This window comes from Caretta caretta, chromosome 2 (genome assembly GCF_965140235.1).
Source record: "Caretta caretta isolate rCarCar2 chromosome 2, rCarCar1.hap1, whole genome shotgun sequence".
NCBI lineage: Eukaryota > Metazoa > Chordata > Testudines > Cheloniidae > Caretta > Caretta caretta.
The window spans coordinates 198091723-198113976 of NC_134207.1; the positions used below are offsets into that span (position 1 = coordinate 198091723).

Sequence of the window (22254 nt, forward strand, 5' to 3'; positions counted from 1 at the left end):
GAAATTCTGTGGCCTGCATTGTGCAGGATCATCAGACTAGATGATCATAATGGTCCCTTCTGACCTAAATATCTATGAATCAGTGAATCTAAATTGCTTGTCATTCATTTTTCTTGGGCTGTGATTTGCACACTAACAAAGCATCTTCATTTACTAATGGCTAAATAGCTCTTTGCCAAGTTTCAGCTCATCCACTGAAGTGCCTAAAGGGGAAAGAATCCATCAGTTCCTCTTACACCCATTAATTTTAGTTAGAAATTCCAGAATTTGTCACATTTCCCCACCAAGAAAGTTTGTAACTGGTACAAAACCACTGCTGGGTTACATTTAAGAAAAATAATTACATAAATCACAGATTTTAGATCACCAGGCTGTGGTTTCTACTTAATGCTGAATATTTTCAGTGTTGGGTATAAAAAGTTGTCAAAAGTTCTTTTCTTCTAGGAAAAATAAAAGACAACTTTATGAAAAATATTCGTTTTTAAAAATTTTTAAAGTTCCCTGATATTTGTAGCATCTTTATTAGAGCTGTAAGGAATTTTTGACAACATATTTTTCAACAGAAAATGCAACATCTAAACTGAAACTTTTCTTGGAAAAGGGTTGGTTTTGATGAATTTTTCAACTTGAAAAAAAGTTTTCAAAACAGTTTTGAAATTGTTGAAACATTTTGCTTTGACATTTTCTAAATGAAAAACTCTGGTTTTTGTTTTTTCTGGATCAAAATGACTTTTTGTTTCTCTCTCTCTCTATATATTTATTTTAAAAAATAGGACATGGTCAAAATTGAAACAAAATATTTAAATTGATCCAAGCCAGTTATTTTCTCCCAGAATTTTGTTTTTGTGAACATTTTTGAGATTTTGACTTTTTGCCTGATTTGGGAAGGGGAATTTTTCACACAACAGGTAAAACTCTTTCCCATCCAGCTCTAATGATTGTGATATGGTGTATCATTCCTATGAATATGTTTTTTCAGCATGCACCCCTGCTTTACAAGTGAATAACAGCACCCAGGAATTCTAGACATCACTCACTCTCTTTCTCTGCAGGATTCCCCCTCTCCTCCCTATTTGAAACTTCCTGATCTTTTGCAAAAAGGCATTCTGTGCCAAAATGTTCTATGGGACAGAAACTGGTGTGCAGGATAAGGTATAATACAGAAGTATTTGGCCCGATTATGGGCCAGGAGATATTGTGATATGTTTAATTATATACTTTATGCCCTTTTTAAAAAAAAATCTGTAAAGGTAGAACTGTATTTAACAGTTATAAGAAGAAGGGGACTGAGCTTGTAGTGCAGTCATTTTTAACTTCACAAGACCGATTCCCTTAACAACTTCAAGTTTGCCCTATGCAAAAAACCTCATATGCTGTCGTAATTGTTCATGCTTCTTGACAATGACTTGTATCTGATCTTACTGGGTGTACTGAGTCAGGAGTTGACTTAGTATCCTGTCACACAAATCTCCACCCTCAATTGATTGAGGGTGCCAATTAACTCAATAGAGATATAGTGGAGGGGATAATTGGATGAAAGTAACCCCAGCAGCTGGAACGCTATGAGGATACTTAACATGGGGAAATAGATTCAATATGTGTTCTGACCCAGCCACTCCCAGTCTCTATTCAAACCCAAGTTAATGGTATCTAGTTTGCATATTAATTCAAGATCAGCAGTTTCTCATTGGAATCTGTTTTGAAGCTTTTCTGTTGCAGACAAAATAGTGCTATATGAAATTGTTGTTAAAATCATTTTAAAAAAATAGTTTCCTTGAAAGATATTTTGTAGGTTAGACAAGAGCGTAGTTAATTATTTATGATCTTCCCTGTGTGTCTATTGCAGTGGGGATATTGTGTCTTTTGGTCACAGTTCATATAGGAACGAATCCATTTAATTGTCTTAAGATTATTAATAAAGAACAGAGATTTATGTGATACTAAGCAAAGAGAACAGAAACAGAAAATGGTTACAAGCAAATAAAATAACATGCTTTATAGGCCTAAAACGTAATTCTAGCAAATTGTGTCTTCTTAAATGGCTTTCTCGCTTACAGCATCCCCATCCCTTCCTGGTAGGAGGATCCAATGTTCAGAGAATCAGAGGGTGTTGTCCTTTTTGTTACCAAAGTGATGAACAACTAGAATGCCTTTTTACTCTCCTTATATTTCCCCAAATCCATTGTCTATGCCTTGAGAGCCAGGTAGATTCCCTAGGGTACAGACTCTGTCCTCCAGTGTGCTTAGTACACTGTTTCCTCCACCACTTGTAGCTTGATTGTTTACCTTATATGTTAATATTCTTTCATGGTCAATCCATATTCCATTATCTGTGTCAGGCTTGATTTATGCACTGCCTCCAAAACACATTTTAAGAATATATATCTGGCACATATACATAACTTTATACACAGTCCATACACACATCATGGTGTTCCTGACCAGCATGTCACCAGTTTACGTATGATACCTTACAAGAAACACTTTTATAGTACAATATGTGTGCAGTTGATTCAGTATAGGCCAAGACTATAGCAGGGTTAAAAAAGAACTAGATAAATTCATGGAGGATAGGTCCATCAATGACTATTAACCACAATGGACAGGGATGGTATCCCTAGCCTCCGTTTGCCAGAGGCTGGTAGTGGGCACATTCAGCACCCATGGAGTCAATGCCTATGCAGGATGTAGTTGCTGAAATTGCAGCTACTGCCCAGGATCAACTAAAATAACTTTTAAAAAGCTTATAAAAACTGTTATATATAATTTGGTTAATTTGACCTTGCTACTGAGAAGATGTTAGAAAAAGCATTTAAAAAAAACAAATACTGTTATTGTTTTCCCCTCCCTCAGGCACACCAATGATTCTTATATGAGCGCTGATTTAATTTTCCTTTCAGTCCAGTTAGTTTTAGGAGGCATTTTTTTAAAGACACTACCAGACAGAAAAGCAAAGCAAAGCAAAACATTCTCTCTCCCTATTTTTTATAGCCTTCTCTCCTTGTCACAATATCTTCACTTAATATTACATGTTGTAAGCAGAGGCAAGAAGATGGTCAGACTACTGCAAGGGGAAAATTTTAAAAACTGTGCACTAGAATTTATTTATATGACTTTTACCGATGTTCATGTGAGTCCTGAAACTAAATCCTTAAATATTCCTTTGAATTAAGTCTCCAATTAAAGATGGCAATCATAGTAACTTTCCTGGTACCCCACTGATTTTCTTAAAAGACCTCACAGAATTAATAGAAATTTTCATAGTAGAGGGACTGGTAAAGATCAAAGGATCTGGCCTAGACACTTCCCCTAAAAGTTATGAGGGAGTCCTCTTCCCAGCTCCAACCATTTTGTGCAAGCTCATTTATAGGGGCCCAATCCAGTAGGTGAACTCTGAGTAGGCTTTTCAGATTGGATCCTGCAGGCAAGTTTGGCAGAGCAACTCTTATTTTCCATGGTTCATGAATCACTCTGGGACTTAGGCTCTGGACCCCTTGGGTGGGGCAGCAGCAGATACCCAGAAGCAGAAACATAGGTGCCTATGGAACATTTACTGCAAAAATTTAGATGCCAAACTAGTTTAGGCACTAGCAGGTTCAGGGGCACACTTACTAGACTTCTGTGAAACCCAGTGGAGCCTGATTCTGGGGTTTAGGCATGTAAAGTGGTAGTTAGGTACCTACATTCTTCTGTGAATCTAGTCTCTGGATGGTATTTATTTATTTTGCCTTCAGACTACCATAAACTAACAGCTGGTCTACACTGTAGACAAATCCATACCCGTAAAAGATGTAGCTATACTGACCTAACCCCTGGTGTAGACAGTGCTAGGTTGATGGAAAAATTCTTCCATTACTCTAGCTCTACTGCCTCTTGGGAAAGTGGATTACCTACACCGACAAGATAACCCCTTCCATCGGTATAGGTAGAGTCTACACTGAAGTGTTACAGCAGCTGCAGCTGTGCTGCTGTAGTATTTCAAATGTGGACAGGCCCTAAGAAATGTGTCTCAACACTCATGGCTTGTCTACCTGGGGACACTAGGGAAGTTAAAACAAATCAACTAAAGGTCAGAAGTCAACGTGCATAAATTAAAGCACATTACCCCCCACCCAGGTGGATGTTCTGTTTCAGGAGTAAAGTAGCCTTAGTTACCTGTGGCTTAATCCTCCTCCAAGGAGGATTAATATATAGCAAACAAGTAAGACCACTTTACTTCTGATTAAGAGCTTCAACACGGGTGGAGGTGGGGTTAACACACTTTAATTTATGCCCATTGACTTTTCACTTTTAGCTGATTCTCCTTAACTTCTCCGAGCATCCCTGTGGAGACGTGCCCTCAATTTACAAGCCATTTGGACTAAACCATATTTTCCCCACACAACACCATTGTCCCCATTCAAACTGTAGCCTGATCTACAGATTATGTATAAATTATTTTGATTACTTAAGAATTCCCAGTTATTACTTTGAGGGTTGACAGATTCTTGACCCAAGATCAGGCCCAGTATTACTAAAATTACAGTATAGTTGTGCACACTCCAATGTGCACAGTTGCAACGCTCACACTATAGGAACTCTTCTGTATTTACAATAAATTTATTAATACATTTAGCACAGTCACAAACACTCTAACCAGTAAGGTGGACAGAGATAATAAATGTACATCTGAACATTCATATGCTCTCACCATCACTTGCAGATGAACTTAAATTGTTAGCCATTATCTTCCTTATCATTACCAGTTGCAATCATTCTGGCACCTCCCAAGGGCTACATCTCTCCCTCCCTCCCTCCCCCACCCCCCCCCAGCTGGGATACAGCTTTTATAAAATGTTACACGGATACCACTATGTCTAATGCATATTCAGTAGGGGGTTCTGCCCTCTTCCTTATTTGTATTTCCTCATGCTACTAATGTTAGGGGTCATTCTCCTATAGATTAGTTTATTAATGATCTCAACTTATTTTCAAGTACTTCAACTTGTTGCCATGGCACTCCTGTGTTCAGACATTTGCAGGCATTCTATCCAAAAGCTGGTATTGGCTGAAGTCATTATGGGCAAAATTCCCCCTCACACTCTGTTCCGCAAAACTTAGGGGTGACCATTAGGTCATTTATCTGTGTCAAAGTTCATAGGCCTCAAGGCTTATGCTAACTGCTGAAGCCAATGTGTTACAGGATACAGGCCTGTAGATTCCTTGCATTACTGCTGAGTATAATGAAGGCAAGGCAGTAAATATAATAAAGCCAAGCTTGCCCTAGGGGCTACAAAATCCAAGGAGACTTCTATGGGAAAGAGAAAGTATGGCCTTATCAGGGAATCTGAGTTCCATTCCTGCTGTGTAACCTTGGGCAAGTCCTTCACCTGTTTGTGCTTGTTTCCTCTCTCATCCTTTGTCTGGCTTGTCTGTTTGAGACAGTTCCTCCTCTGGAGAGCTTACAATCTGTTACTGCTAGTATTATTATTAGTAGTATTTATTTATTTGTATTATTGTTGTGCCTAAATGTGAGGTGCCTCCTTGTGCTAATCACTGTATAAACACTTACTGTGCGTTTATACAGTGTCTATCACAAAGGGACCCCAGTCTCGGCTGAGGACTTTATGTGGTACACTAATTCAAATTATTATTGTTAACCACAACAGGGCCACTGGATAATAGCTATTGTTTAGTGACCTGCATCACTACTTCTGTTTCTTTGGTACTAAAAAGTATTTCCCCAATCTTGGTATGTGATTCAGGAACTGTCTCTATTACATGTATGCCAGGTACTTATGAGTGTATAGAGACAGGCTCTTTGGTGTGAAATATCATGCAACAGTATATTCATAAGTCACAAGATTGGCAGGTCAAATATGATGAGTCAGCTTCTGGTTTGACTATGGAAGGAAGCTATTTCCTGTTTGGGAGACAATGTATTTGACACAGGGATAGGAGTCTGTATATATAGTATAATTTAGAAGTATGTACGTTCTTGAGAAGGGGCAGCTGACTCCTCTGAGTTAACACTGCTCTTTCAGAACTCCATCAAGCAGCTCTGTGTTCAAAACGAGGTCTCTAGCCAAATGGTGTCTGATACTGCTCTAGGAGCTTATTTGTTCTTCTATATTCCTCAAACCCATTATACTCTGTTACAACCATGTCTTGAAGCTATTATCCAAAATCCTTACCCAAGCTATGTGATCCCAGTGTCAATTAAAACTACACTACCACCCTTGGATTGATATTATTGTATTTGCTTCCATAAACAAAAAGGGAGCCATTTGCAACTCCAAAGAGCCCCACTCAAAGTTTTTACATTTCACAAGGATGTGTTTGAGACAGTGAGCACTCTAAACTCCCTAATCAGGAGCCATGATATAACGATCGTCAAAATGTCCTGTAAACATCACGTGATACTGAGTTTCATGGCTCTCCTGTTGATGTTATTTGTACGTCAGTAGTGCCCAAAGGCCTAAATCAAAATCAGGGCCCAGGGGATGTTGATTCGTTCTGTGGAAACTCTCTTCTCTGTCTTAAATCTCACTATTAAATCCATTTGCAGCCAAAATATTCTATATTTTATTTCTTGACTCATCGAAGAGAATCTAGCCCATTTGTAGTTGCATCGTTTACCTATTCTTTGAGCCAAGTGCCATGCAGTAGGTGTACCTGTTTTGCTGTACAACAGTAACAGGGAAAACAAGAGAGAGGTATGACTTTTTTATCGTCAGCTCTGACCTAAATAAAAGATGAATGGTTTCTTTTATAATTTATCTTAAACTGAGCTCCACATGATAGAGGACAATCTCCTTCACGATCTTTTCATTATTGCCAGGGAATCTTGAAAAGGGAAGAAAACTGTAGAGACTATAATGTAGCACATTTTGAGGGTATGTCTTCACGAGTAACATTAAAGCACTGCTGCGGCAGTGCAGGAACGTGGCTGTGTAGTTGCAGCACCAGCGCCCGGAGAGAGCTCTCCCAGCACTGTAAAAAAAACCCACCCTCACGAGGGGAGTAGCTACCAGTGCTGGTGCACTGTCTACCCTGCACTTCAGTGCTGAAGCTTGCATCGCTCAGAGGGCTGGTTTTTTCCCACACCCCTGAGTGAGAAAGTTTCAGCGCTGTAAAGTGGCAGTGTAGACAAGGCCTCACGTCTTGACATGTGCTTGAGCCTCATGGAAAAGGATTCAAGTCACTTGGAAGTTTATTCAGATTTGAAGGATGGGCCTTTTCTGAAATCTCAGATTTTTGCTCTCATACTGATGCAGCTCCACCAGCACTGGCAATGGTGGGAAAACTAGTGTCAGATCTGGCACAATACGTTTTAGTACAGTGTTGTCCAATTCTGAGTAATTAAACACTGCTGTTCCCAGGCGACGATAATACTTTCATTGTTACTACCAATAGTGGAAAGAGAGGTACCACAGACAAGGGTAGAATATACTATGAATATGCAAAGGAAAAATGGTGAAGACCTGCTTAGTTTCTGCTATTAAGATGGCCTTTGATAGGATGAAATATTTCTTTGTTCTGAATGTACAGACATATTCTGCCTTCCCACACAAAATGGGGGCAAGAGGCAGTGGTCTAAACACAGTTAGAATTAAAATGGTTTGCGGAGCAGTAGGTAAGTTATCATCAATAGAACAGTTGTACAGAAATCTTTTCTGTCATGGCTTATAAGTGAATAAATAGTAAAGATTATGAAGGATCCCCCCCCAATGCATTGGGGAACTATATGAATGAATGTCCTAGCATTGATTAGGAGACTGCTCGGTCCAGTGGTTAGAGAACAGATACACTGGGTTCTGTTCTAGCTCTCCTACTGATTCACTGCATAATTGTGAGCAAGTCAGTTAACTTCATTGCAGCTTAGCTGCTATGTCTTTAAATCAGTGGGACTATTTGAGAAGTAAGGTACTGTTCACATACACAAGAGTGAGAGAATTTGGCCCAAAGTAAAAAGCTAAAAATTAGTGGCAATTTTTAAGTTTTGTATTTATTTTCTGCTGTTGTGTACTAAGACATTTCTAGAATTATATAGAGCATTAAATATATGTTTATGATATTTTATATTGTGCCATGAAAACTCAAAATTTTATCTCTGAAAAATAATACTCTTTCTGCAGGGAAAAAGATACATTAAGGCCCCAGTCTTGCAAAGACTTTCGTACATGCTTAGTTTTAAGCAAGTGAGTGATCCAACATATACATCAATCTTTGTGGTAGTGAGATCTTGGTTATGATGCAGGCAGATCCTTGGTGCATCACAAGGGGACTCAGCACTTAAATGTGTTATTCAAGATCACTGACTCTTTGTACAATGCTTGCAATTTTGAAGTTTAGATTTAGTTCTTAAGGGATGGTGGGGTTTAAGATTTTGGCACAATATACCTGCTGGGAAATTGACTATATTTCTATAAGATTCTTTCACTACAGAGAATATAGCCGTTGTGCATTTGTTTCAGGTATAATTAAACGAAGTTTCAGTGCTTCTGAAAGACAACCTCAGACAAGGTATGTACAATTTTAGGTTTCAAAAATCAGATTTGGTGATCGTTATTTTGAATTCCAGTGTGGATATTCCACAAATAATTTTTCCTAGTTGTCCTGGATGAAACGTTTGTGGAGTGTCTGCAAATGTTTTAATTACCTCAAGCTAATTGAGGATCAATTAACTTGAGGTAAAAACTCTGTCAACATACTGTTATGGATTGTCTATGCACAGAAGTTGCACCAGTTTAACGAAAGGTATGACATTAAATTGATTTAGTTAAACAAGTGCAGTTTTATGACTGGACACCTTTATGTCAGTGCTAACTAGAGCTGGTAGAAAAATACATTTTTTTATTTCTGCAAAATATTTTGAACAAAGCATATTTTTGGTGGGAAAAATATGCATGTATGTATTTAACTGTGCACACAAATGTCTTGTCCTTTGAACTACTCTAAACTAGCTAGTGCTTCTTTACAAAATTAGATAAGTATTTTGGGAAATCCATGATCTGGTTAAATAGATTCTCCGGTTGCTTTCAACATATAAATGCCTTCTTGGTCTAGGGAGGAATGAGCACCAGGAGGGGTACCAAGAGGTCTTGAATACTATTCCCCCATCTTTGTTAACCGACCTTAATAGTACATAGACCTTCACAGTCCTTTTTAGTGAGGCATCACACCATTCTTAGGCCAACATTGTTACCACCCTTTTACAATGGAATAACTGAGGTTATGCAATTTGCTCAAGATCACATACAAAGTCTTTGTTAGAACCTGGAGTAGATTCAGATCAGCTAATACCTTTTATCCACTAGAGAAGAAAGCCATCAATGCAAATTTTCTGTTCCTTATAGTCACCATGGGTAAAGTGGGGCTAATAATACTTACCCGCCTTTATAAAGTGTGTTGACCTATACTGAGGAAAAAGGTTTCGATAGTTTAGTGGATTAGGGAAGGTTTTATACACTGAAGATCTGGATCTAACACTCCTTTGCTGTATGTTGAAGGCAAATAAATAGAACCTTAAATGTATTATTGTATAAAAACACTCATGCTTTTTAAACCAGTCTCATGATTATTTTGGAACCTGACTCATGATTTTGGTTGTCAGTCCTGTCTACTACTTGCCAGAAACTTTGTAAATTAAGGATTGTTGTTTTTTTACCCTGCTGAAGCAAGTCAACCTCTGTTTGTGGTTTTGTGGGTCTTTTTTTGTTTTGGACCAGATCAGAGAAAAGCTCTGCACAGTGGTGCATGCACCTTACAGAGGCAGGTGCAATATGTTGTTTCTTTTAACATTGTGTGGCAAATTGCCGGCACTACTATGGTGGGTCTCATGCTTTCTCTTCTTGGGGTGGGGGGTGTTTCAGGGCACCATTTCTTGCCCCTGAACTGGGGTATTAACTGCCCCACTAGTGTCCTAGAGGAGGGGAGTGGAAAGGGAGGGACCCAGGTCAGCCCTCTACTCCGGGTCCCAGCCCAGGGGCCCTAGGGATAATGGTAAACTACTAGAACTAGTAGAAGTTCCTTCCCCTGGGCTACTTCCGTCTTCTGCCTTTCAGCTTGTGGGGCTTCCTGCCCTCCCTCTGCACAAACCAGGTGTCCCTTTACCTAGGGTCTTAGTCTTCTTAGCCCACTGCAGCACTTTTCCAAACTCTCCTCTGCTTCTCTCCAAACTGCTCTCTGCCCCAACACCAATCCACTCTGTTTCAAGTCCTCCAAACTGCTCTCCGCTCCAACGCCAATCCACTCTGCTCTCTGCTCCAAAGCCAATCCTCTCTGCTCCAACTTCTCCTCTTGTCTGATTGAAGCAGTGGGTTTTTATCATGTGACTGGCTTCAGGTGCTTTAATTAATTTAGAGCAAACTTTCTTCCCTCTACAGGGAAGAAGGCTCCCTTCTAACACTCTCCTGCTGCCCTCTGGCCTGGGCTTTCCTTGCTTTTTGCCCCTGCTTCAGTTCCCCCGCCTGACCGGGCCAGACGCTTTTTCTTTTTCTTCGTTTTGTTTTTTTTTTGCTGGTTTTTTTTGCTGCCGTTCGAGTGCTGGTCGGCTGCCAGCTTGCCTGCCAGCCCCCCACGCCTGCCCTCGGACGCTGCTATTGCTTCAGCTGCAACCCCCGCAGGAGGGGGGGAGGACGGCCGACCCGCTCCCCGGAGGAGGAGAGTGGACGCCCCCAAACCCAAACGTTTTGCTGTTCGTTTGTAGATCCGTAATTAATCTTCTTCTTATCTTTGCTTGGCATTTTTGGAATGCTCCACAAAGACCGGGAGAGAAGAGAGCTGACAGAGACATCGCCCGGGGAAGCTACAAATCATCGTGGAGGGGGCAGTAAGACTGAGTAACTTTTGAACTGTACTCTCGTGTGGGGGGAGTTTGACTGTGTCTTAACTGCGTTTGTAGGGGCACAGGGGGTGTTGCACGAAGCTGCCCCCCGATCCATCGGTGCCCCCCCAACACTATTACAACCGTCACGGCCCCCTGCCATCCGTCCCTGCTGGCAACCTGCCATCTGCCTCTAGCCTCAACTGCTTGCTTTGAATTCCATCATCCGGACCAGACACAAGAGCTGACCAAACGAGACTCTTCGGATAAACGCGCGTGGGTCCGCGTTCCCCCCCCCACTCCCGGATTGCATCCCTCCCCCGGCCCCCAGGGCGTATGCCCAGGCGGTGGCAGCCCCCCCCCCCCGCCTGCCGCCTCATCCTCTCGCCCACCCACCGCCTCCGCTACCATCAATAGCGGCCGGGGCCCCTTTCCCACCATGACCAGGAAGCACGGAGTCCGTTGCCTCCTGGTGCCCGCCTCGCCCCACGTGGAGACATACGTGCAGGCGTTGGCGAGAGTGGTAGGACCCACGGCTATTGTGGTGGCCTCCAAAATGTACGGGAAGGTCGTCTTTTTCTTAGCATCGGAGGCTGCCGCCCAGGAGGCAGTGGAGAAGGGCCTGGCGGTGGGGGGGGGGGGGGGTGTTTGTCCCCCTGGAGCCGCTAGAAGTCCTGGGCGTCTGCCTAGTTGTGACCTCTGTCCCTCCTTTTCTACCCAATGCCGCCCTGTTACCCGCTCTCTCCACCCTGGGGAAACCCGTTTCTGTCATCAGCCCTCTCCCGTTGGGCTGCAAGGACCCCACCCTCCATCACGTCCTTTCATTTCGCCGGCAAGTGCAGCTTCTACCGCCGCCGCCGGCACGTGATGAAGAGGCGCTCGAGGGGTCCTTCCTAGTCCCCTACCAGGGAACCCGCTATCAGGTCTACTATTCCACAGGAGAGGCCCGGTGCTACCTCTGCCGATCAGCAGGGCATGTCCGAAGAGACTGCCCCTTGGCCCGGCGGGGAGGGGCACCCGAGACCCCCAAGACCCGGCAGGACATCGGCTCCGTCATTGCCGGCGCCCCTGGCCGCCCGACATCTGAAACCACCTCTCCTCCTGCTCGATCCACCGCTGCTCCTGCCCGGGCCCAAGAGACACCTCCCCTACAACGCCCAGACGAGCGAGGGAGCCCCGCCCTTGCTGTTAACAATCCAGCAGAGCCTATGGAGGAGGGTGCAGCAAAGATATTACTGGGCATAGGAGAGAGCCCACCCCAAGGAGAACCGCCCCCCCATGTTGTCTCACCGTTACCCCCCCGAGCCTCTGAACCATCGCCTCTGCCCCCCGACACGACCCCTGCTAACCAGCCCCCAGACGATGCTATGGAGGGCTGGACCCTAGTCCAGGGAAAGCGAGGCAAGCGGAAGGCTCGAGCTCCGCTGCACCCGTCCAATGCGGAGGCCCCCCGGAAGACCAGGAAGGGAGGCACTGACACTGAGCCTTCCGCTGTGCCCACGAGAGAGATCCATCCACCGGTGTCAGGAGGGGAAGACAAAATAGCACTGGAAGGTAGAATCTCCCCTCCGAGACCCCTGAGGAAGCCCCTTCTGCCCGAATATCATCCGAACCCCCCACGAACCCCGAAGTGACTGTCGTAGCGGGCGCCAGAGCGGAGTCCCCCGGGGTGGCAGAAGATGACCTTTCCTCCATGTATGAGGAGATCGAGGCCCTAGGTTTGACCCCGGTCGCCCAGGGAGAGAATGACCTACTGCCGGCTGGCCTCGATCTGGGCAGCCTTACCCCAGTCCCCCTTTCCCCATGCTCCCTCCCCCTAACCGCCTTCCCGGGCGAGCACCCTGCAGAAGGTGGTCCACCACCTGAAGCCATGGCTGCCAAATCCACCACAGAGCCTGCGCCTAGCATCAGTGGGAGCACCCCCTTAACCCTCGAATCTGTTCGGGAGGCACCACCTCTCAGCTGCTTGCCTCCCGAAGCCCAGAGCCTCGCCTCTGCCCCCGCCCCCACCCCCATCCCTGTCCCTGCCCAATCCACCTCCTCCTGTAATGCTATTGCCGCCCCTGGGGTTATTCTTTCCCGTTTTTTGCGGATCCCCCCCAAGGAGCAGTCTTCGCATTTTCCTGCTGTGACCCATTAGGAGCTGCAATTTTCCCTCCGCCATCCTCTTCTACCCCAAGGCTTGAGACGGACCTAATAACTTTAGCCTGTCAGATGCCCCGTCAGTGGTCTGCACCCTGCCTGCCTGCCTCAGCGGACCACGAGGCTGCACCAAGAGCCCCACCAGGGAATAACCCGGAAATCGCAACCCCCCCACCATGAGCTGCGAAAAGCATTGCGACAGTTTTTAGAAGACATCGGTGGCTCCCGCAACAGGGCACAGCTAGCTCTCCAGCTATGGGGGGACTTTGATCACATCCTCCAGCCCACAAGGGCCCTTATAAAGGAGGGTAAAGGGAAAGGAAGGCACGGTGCCGCGGCCTACGGGCGGGCCAGCAGCTTCCGTGACGATTTACTCACTTACGGGATGGGTCACGGATTGTTGCATGACCCGCCGGGGGCTGTGAACACCCCCGCCAACAAGGAACCCCCACCCCCCAGCCCTCCGCATGACGCCCCTCATTATTGCAACTTTGAACACCAGGGGCTGTAGGATGGCTCTCCGCAGGTCCCAGGTGCTCTCTTACCTTCGGGAAGGGGGGTACTCTGTGGTTTTCCTGCAGGAGACCCATACGGATCCGACCGCCGAGGACACCTGGCGGCTGGAGTGGGGGGATGGGGTCTACTTCAGCCACTTCACGATTCGACAAGCTGGAGTGGCGACCCTGTTCTTCCCCAACCTACGGCCCGAGGTGCTAGGGGTCACTTAGGCCGTGCTGGGCCACCTGCTGCATCTCCGAGTCCATATGGAGGGGCTCGTGGTCAACCTCGTTAACATCTATGCCCTGACAACGAGCCCGAAGCGGCTGCAATTCTATCAGCGGGTGTCCGACTTCCTCGGCACCCTAGATTCTCACGAGTGCTTAGTCCTGGGAGGGGACTTTAACACCACCCTCGAGGAACAGGACCGCTCAGGGGCCGAGCTGAGCCTGGCCGCTGCGAACATTCTCCGAGAAATAGTCAAACATCACTCCCTAGTAGACGTCTGGCATAACCACCACCCAGATGACACTTCTACGTTCACTTTTGTCCGGGTGGAGGCCCATCGGTCACACCACTCTTGGTTGGACCATATTTATTTATCCTGTTTCCATCTTTCACAGGCCCACTCCTCCAACATTTGGCCGGCCCCATTCTCCGACCATCATCTAGCCACCATAACAGCCTCCCTCCGTGCAGAGAGGCCGGGACCGGCCTATTGGCACTTTAACAACAGCCTGTTGGAGGATGAGGGCTTCGTGACGTCCTTCCGGGAGTTTTGGCTGGCCTGGCGAGAGCAGCGGCGTGCCTTTCCCTCGGTGTGGCGATGGTGGGATCTAGGGAAGGTGCGCGCCAAGCTCTTCTGCCGTGACTACACCTGGGGCACCAGCCGACGGAGAAATGCGGCGATAGAGCAGTTGGAAAGGGAGGTCTTAGAGATGGAGAGGCATCTGGCCGCCAGCCCCGAGGACCCGTTCCTCTGCGGAGCATGCTGGGAGAAGCGGGAGGAGCTCCGGACTCTCGAGGACCATCGGGCCCGAGGTGCCTTTGTTCAATCCTGCATCCGCCTCCTTCGGGAGATGGATCGCGGTTCCCGTTTCTTCTACGCCCTGGAGAAAACGAGGGGGGCCAAGAAACACGTCACCTGCCTTCTAGCAGAAGACGGCGCCCCCCTCACAGATCCGGTGGAGATGTGTGGGAGGGCCCATGACTTCTACACAAGCCTTTTCTCCCCGGATCCGACCGATCCTGGCGCTTGCAGGGTGCTCTGGGAGGAACTCCCCATGGTCAGCGTGGGCGATCGAGACCGACTAGAGCTGCCTCTCACCCTGGCAGAGTTCTTGGAAGCCCTCCGTCGCATGCCCACCAATAAATCTCCGGGCATGGACGGGCTGACCGTGGAGATCTACTGTGCATTCTGGGACATTCTTGGCCCAGACCTAGCCACTGTCTGGGCTGAGTCTTTGCAGGGTGGGGTCCTCCCTCTTTCGTGCAGGCGAGCGGTGCTCGCCTTGTTGCCGAAGAAGGGGGACCTCCGCGATTTACAAAATTGGCGTCCCGTCTCGCTCCTTAGCACGGATTACAAAATCATAGCGAAAGCAGTCTCGCTGCGGCTAGGGTCTGTGATTGCGGATGTGATCCACCCAGACCAGACCTATACTGTCTCAGGTCACAGCATTTTTGACAACCTATTTCTAGTCCGAGATCTTTTGGAACTTGGGCGTAGAGATGGTCTGTCATTTGCCCTCCTGTCTCTTGATCAGGAGAAGGCGTTCGATAGAGTGGACCATGGGTACCTCCTGGGCACTCTGCAAGCGTTTGGTTTCGGACCTCAGTTTGTGAGTTTTCTCCAGGTGCTGTACGCTTCCGCGGAGTGTCTGCTTAGGCTCAACTGGACCCTGACCAAACCGGTCAGCTTCGGGAGAGGAGTACGGCAGGGGTGCCCCCTCTCGGGCCAGCTGTACGCTCTGGCGATCGAGCCCTTCCTCTGTCTCCTCCGCAGGAGGTTGATGGGGTTGGTGCTGCGGGAGCCGGAGCTGCGGCTGGTCCTGTCAGCGTATGCCGATGACGTGCTCCTCGTGGTCCAGGACCCGGGTGACTTGGCGTGGGTGGAGGCTTGCCAGGCCATCTATTCGGCAGCCTCCTCTGCCCGAGTCAACTGGGTCAAGAGCTCTGGCTTGGCAGTGGGGAACTGGCGGCGGGTGAGTTCTCTCCCACCCGCACTTCAGACCATCCAGTGGAGCGCGGGTCCACTGCTCTACCTAGGCGTTTACCTTTCTGCCACGCACCCTTCTCCGCCGGAGAACTGGCAAAATTTAGAAGGCGGGGTGATAGAGCGGCTCCGGAAATGGACGATGCTACTCCGATGTCTCTCCCTCCAAGGGAGAGCACTGGTGCTTAACCAACTAGTCCTGTCCACGCTCTGGTACCGGCTCAACACCCTGGTCCCAGCCCCGGGTTTCCTGACTGACCTCCGGACATCAATTCTAGAGTTCTTTTGGTCAGGAATGCACTGGGCCCCTGTTGGGGTTCTTCATCTACCCCTGAAGGAAGGAGGGCAGGGCCTGAAGTGTCTGTACACTCAGGTCCGTGTCTTCCGCCTCCAGGCCCTGCAGAGGCTCCTTTATAGTGCAGGTAGTTCGACGTGGAGCATATTGGCGCACGCCTTCCTGCGCCGCTTCCAAGGGCTCCGATATGACCGGCAGCTCTTTTATCTCTGTCCGAGAGGTTTTCCGCAAGACCTCTCCGGGCTGCCAGTCTTCTACCAGGACCTCCTCCGGACCTGGAAACTGTTTTCAACTACCAGGTCCGTAGCGGCCACCGTGGGAGCAGATCTCCTCGCGGAGCCCCTGCTACACAACCTCCAGCTCCGTGTGCAAGCAGCGGAGTCCCGTTCGGTGCGCCAGAGTTTGGTCCTGGCGGAAGTCACGAGAATCGGAGACCTCCTGGACTACGACCGGGGAGACTGGCTGGATCCCCTGACGCTCGCTGGGCACATGGGGCTCTCCAGACCTAGTACTCCCCGGCGCGTACTTCAGGAGGTGAAGGCCGCCTTGACGCCCGCTGCTCAGGCTTATCTCAACCGAGCCCTGCGCGAGGGCGCACCCCGCCCACCCTCTACCCCAGGCCGTCCGGATCTTTCAATTGGGCCCCTACCCCGTAGATCCCAACAAACCCCTCACCCTTTCACTGCGAGCAGGCTGCATGAACTGCAGCCGGTCAGCTTCCAAATCGCGCCACGGAAATATTTATACATACTCACGCTTCACACCCTCCACGCTCACACCCTGGTGTCCCGCCCCGATACAAAGTGGCGGGACCTCCTGCCACCTTTGGAGGGTGAGCAACCCTGGTGGGCCAGCCTGTATTCCACCTTGGTCCCGAGGGCCGTCGGGGACATTAGTTGGCGGCTCCTTCACGGAGCTGTGAGCACGGGCGTGTTTTTGACACGGTTCACCCCCATCTCGGATACTTGCCCTTTTTGCAACATGAGGGAAACCCTGGCGCACGTATATTTAGAGTGTGCCAGGCTGCAGCCCCTTTTCCGGCTCACGAATATTTTATTACACTTTTGGCTACACTTTTCCCCTCACCTTTTTATTTACACGCTCCCCATCCGTGGCCCCACAAAATCGCGAGATCTCCTGGTTAACCTCCTCCTGGCCCTAGCTAAAACAGCCATTTATAAAACAAGAGAGAGGAGGCTGGCTAATGAAGCATCCTGCGATTGTAGGGCCGTTTTCCGATCCTCAGTACATTCACGTATCCAGGCGGAGTTCTTCTGGGCGGCGTCCACCGACTCCCTTGACGCCTTCGAGGAGCAGTGGGTGCTGTCCGAGGTTCTCTGCTCGGTGACCTCGTCCGGTTCCCTCCATCTGACACTTTCATTGAGGGGAAGAGCGAGAGACCCCAGCCCCAGCCGTTGCCGCTGTGGATACCATCATTACTGTCACCTAGGAGGGGTCCTATCACACGTGGTGTACATCCCCATCCACCCCGCAGCCGTGCCCATCTTGTCGGGCACTCTCAGGAGAGGAATAATCAGTGACACTGGGCGTGGCACTAGGTACCTCGAGGGGGTGGAAGACCATGAGTGTCGAGGAAGCCCCCCCGCTCTAGGCCACCAGGTAACTCAGGAGGGTGGAAGACCACGAGTGTCGAGGAAGCCCCCCCGCTCTGGGCCCAGGCTAGCCTGAACACGTCTCCCTCCTGAAGGCTGCTGTGTTATACCTTGTGTTTGCTTTTGTTGCATAGTTTTGCTTTATCCTTTTTGGTGATTCCTTGTAAGTGTTACACAAATAAAATTCTTTTCTGCTTAAAAAAAAAACAACAAAAACACTCTCCTGCTGCCCTCTGGCCATGCTGTATCACAATTGTTTAATCTTGTGCCCCTCACAACCCTAATTTTCTTTACCTATGACTATGGCCAGGGTCATTTGCAGAGAGATATTTTCATATGTATACAGTGCAGAGTTCAAAATTATTTTAAAATGTTGATTCTGGGTTATGTAGCTGAAGCTGCTGGACTGTGCCAAATATTGGGGCAAAGGGATGGGAGGTAGGAGATCATGAGGGGGCATGTGATGGGAGCAAGGGACATTTTATTTCCCCTGGAATCTTTATGATTTGAAACAAGACAATATTAAACCTACTTCTGTTTTATAGAGATCATATTGGATGCCTAGGATCAAGACCAAGGCCAGGTAATTACATGTTTATGACAACCAGACGTGCACTGAAATTAAATCTTACCATTTCCAAGTTCTTTTAAAGTTTGTTTTAGTTGCATATACAGTATTTCCCTCTTTTATTTCTTCAGCTTTGCTGCCTCTTGATCTGCTTCTGCAAGTACCTACGCTCATGTTCAGGGCCAACGTTAAGAAAATAGAGGCATCGTTAGTGACAGGGTGGCAGTCTTATGGCCTTCCAGCTGTGGTTCTTCGCAACCTAAAAGATCATGGTAGTACTCAACAGTAACATTTTGAAGTCAAACAAATGATAGGAGAGCTCAAAATTCTGTATGAGACAGAAACACAGTATGTGAGTGATCCTTAAGGAAACACTTTAAAAATATGAATTCCAAGAAAATTCTTCAGGGCTCTATTTTGGCATGCCTTTACCAGCGCAAATTTCCATTTCATGCAGTGACAATTTCTCCTGAGTAGGTCGTGCTGCATACAGTCTTTTAAGTTACAGTATGTTTGCACATATATCATCGTTGGTGAAGCAGTCTTGTAGTTTCAGATGCTTTTTATTCTCATTGATATGATTTAAATACTCTGTGCTTCAGTGCTGATACTTCATAATGTACATTGTCACCTAAATTCAGTTTTATTTGAAAGAGAATTATTTTGAGCAATTGGAATACTGCTCTTCATAGAAACTCTTTCATGTACATATAGTAACTGTTGTTTCATAGCTTTTTGGTTATTATGTCTGTTTTGGGAATTTTAATTATGCAATACAAAACACAAACTATTGCCCAATTATAACAGTTACTATTGTTTTCCTGAAAGTGTTGTAATTAGAGATATACAAACTCTGTGAATGCACCCTGTATCCAGCCAGAATGTCTCAAAATCATAATGGTCTGTGAGGCAACACAACTGCCCTCAGGGTAAATTAAAGAGAACACTGATATCTCCCATTAGGTTTTAGGGCATAGGTCTAAAGTAGACTCTAAAGCATGTCTTAGAAATACCTGCATTGCAGAGATATATGTCTGCTCCCTGGATTTCAATATATGTATTTATGCTCTTGAGTTGGTTTCCAGATCAGATGCCCAATCTGGGAGAGCAGTTGTATAATCTTATTTAATAAGTTTTCCTCAGAATTTTGCTGCTATTATCTAATCTCCTGAGAGTATGGATCCATACTGACAATCTGCTGATGACTAAGCTCTTTATTTAAGATCCAGAAGTGATAATGTGTATGACTTGTAAATGTGCAACATTAGAAAGTCAGAAGTTGAAATTGATTTGTCATGTAGGAATTATAGAACATTAAATCTGATGTATATTAAACCCCCTTTATACTATTCTGGCAGGCAGAACAGTGTAGAGAGGCCTATGTGAAAATAAGAATCGTGCCAGTGTTAAATCAATTGTATCTTCTGACTTTCTGTGAATCAATTTTTGTTTGCAGAAGACATAATATATAGTTGTGTGCTTTAGTCTTTTAAAATGGTCTAAAGCTTGGTCAGCAATATTTCTTCTACTGATCCTTAAAGTTTGAATTAATATTTTTCCATGGAGCACAAATAAATTATTATGCCACTACGGTTCAAAAGGAGATGTATAGTACTCTTTAATTAATGAAAGACAGTTAACTTTTCATTGTGGAGTCCAGAAATCAGGGGTTTAGTATACTCTGCTTAGTTCATAGCTCAGCAATACTAGTTCATTTAAGAAGGCTTGTAAATGTATTTCCTCTCAAGCTGCCTGTGGCTAATCTGTATTTGATATCTCATTGAGGAAGGGAGGGAACAAATCACATAAGAGTTTGAGATTACTTGCTGACAAGCAAATGAATGTTTTTGCTTCAAAACAAGTGAACAGCCTTTTAACTGTTATTCTTGAGGGAAAAATATTAAGAACATTTAGTTACTTACATATGGGCACCAAGAGAAAAAAATGTATCACTGCACCAGGCAATTTTGGCTACTACATCAAATTCCTATGACATACATATATAATATATTACAGCCTATAGACTATCACAAGAATAATGTTAGAGTTGTCTATGTTGTAATGACTTTTTTTGAGCAGAAGGCATAACACTGTTCACCCTTTGGCTATCATGTCTGTTTTAGGATATCTCTAGGCTTTTTTGCATTACTATTATTATTTTTTCTAAGTTGGTTAAGTTATTCTTACTCTATCATCCTGCTTGCCTTCTGTCAAATTCCAGTTCTTCCTCAGTCTTATCTCAGGGTGAATGTTACTTCCTGATTTCCAAGAGTGTGGTTCTTTCTCTCCATTGATCTTTTCCACAGTTCCAAACTCTCCCCCTCCCAGCTTGTCTTCAGATTCTTACCAAGCAGTGTCTTGAAATGCCCTCGTCATCTTTGGGTACATGTATAGAGGGGCAAAACTTACCATACATACCAATCCATAAGTGATTTAATGAGTATTCATGACACAGCTCAAAAATCCAAGACAGTAGCTTTGGGAGGAGATACATTCATAAGCTCCAATTTCCTGTTAGTACCTCTTTATGCTGAAAGCAATATACTTTAGTATAATCTATACACATCCTCTTATCGGATGGTTTCACAAAGCTGTAAATGAAAAAATGTACAATACAGTTGTAATATAAATAAATGTACCGTAGAACCTCAGAGTTACAAACTGACTGGTCAACCACACACCTCATTTGGAACCAGAAGTACGCAATCAGGCAGCAGCAGAGACAAAAATAAATAAGCAAATACACTACAGTATTTTGTCAAATGTAAAGTACTAAAAAACAAAGGTAAAGTTTAAAAAAAAGATTTGATAAGGTAAGGAAACTGTTTGTGTGTGTGTTCATTTAAATTAAGATGGTTAAAGCAGCATTTTTCTTCTGCATAGTAAGGTGCCAAAGCTGTATTAAGTCAATGTTCAGTTGTAAACTTTTGAAAGAACAACCATAACGTTTTGTTCAGAGTTACAAGCATTTCAGAGTTATGAACAACCTCCATTCCCGAGGTGTTCATAACTCTGAGGTTCCACTGTATTTTGCCTAGGCAAAAATATAGCACTATGAATGCATAACTTCCTCTAGCTGTATTTCATGAATGATTCGACACTACAGATTGACTAGAATAACAGATAGTGATGATCTAGCTTAAAAGGAAAGCATGCAAATCTAGTTAATGTGTTCATGCAATAAAATTGGAAAATTCACCTCTTTCTCTTTGTTGTAAATAATTCAGTTATTAACAATCAGTTTTACATTTCTTTCTTGCCTAAATAAAATCAGCAATAACTAATTTAATACATTATTCATAATAAGTAAAAGCCTTTAAAGAAGTGTTGTTGTATTCTGTGACAAAGCTCTGTCCTTGCCTCCGTGGGTCCCACATTTCCTGGCAGATTTTTGCTAGCTTCAGAGGCTCACTGTGACCCTCCTTGTAACCCTTCTCTCTCTAGAGACAAGGGTCACAGTCTACTGAGCCATTTTCATCATAAGCCAGCAAGGGAGGTGAGGAGAAGTTATCCTTCCTTGCACAGTCTCTGTTGTCTCACTTCCTCAAGCTCCACTTCACCCTTACCTCAGGACCTCCTTCCTTGTGCCTGATGTGGTGTGTACTACTCAGTCTCTCCAACAGCACAACTTCCTCCCACAGCTCCTGACATGCACACCCACCTGACTAACTGGGAGGCTTTTAACTAGTTTCAGCCAGCCCATGATTGGCTTCAGATGTCCCAAGCAACCTAGCCTTCTGGAAAGTTCTTAATTGGCCCCAGGTGTTTTAGTTGACCTGGAGCAGCTGCCATTTCACTTATCTTGGTACCAGGGATTTGTTTAGCCTGGAGCTAATATATCTATCTCCCACTACTTTTCTATAGCCATCTGGCCTTGTCCCATCACAATTCTTAATTCTAAAACTATGAATGATTGCTTTTGTTAAAGAAAATTACTTTGAATTTTTTTTTGCCCCAATTCCTCCAGTTTTCCTGTTAGACATAGTTCTGGATTATCAAACAGAGATTCAACAAGTGCATCAGTAAAAATCCACCTTTGCAAACACAGTGAAGCAGTTACTGGTGCACGCCCCAGGTGTGTGTACTTTTTTGTATGCATACCTATTACCTCCTGTATTT

At 45.6% G+C, this 22254-nt stretch overlaps 1 protein-coding gene across 7 annotated transcripts in view; it reads left to right on the forward strand.

Annotated features, from left to right (window-relative positions):
* The window catches only part of NEK10 (NIMA related kinase 10), a 180765-nt gene that overhangs the window by 130519 nt on the left and 27992 nt on the right, over positions 1-22254 (forward strand). For 3 of the 7 annotated variants that reach the window (XM_075125735.1, XM_075125734.1, XM_075125732.1), the window contains 2 exons: positions 8457-8505; positions 18113-18150. In XM_075125735.1, coding sequence (XP_074981836.1) covers positions 8457-8505; positions 18113-18150 — 87 coding nt within the window. Of the gene's footprint in view, positions 1-8456; positions 8506-10747; positions 10814-18112; positions 18151-18266; positions 21334-22254 lie in introns of those variants that run through there. The other 4 variants (XM_075125730.1, XM_075125731.1, XM_075125733.1 and 1 more) reach the window with 2 other exon arrangements.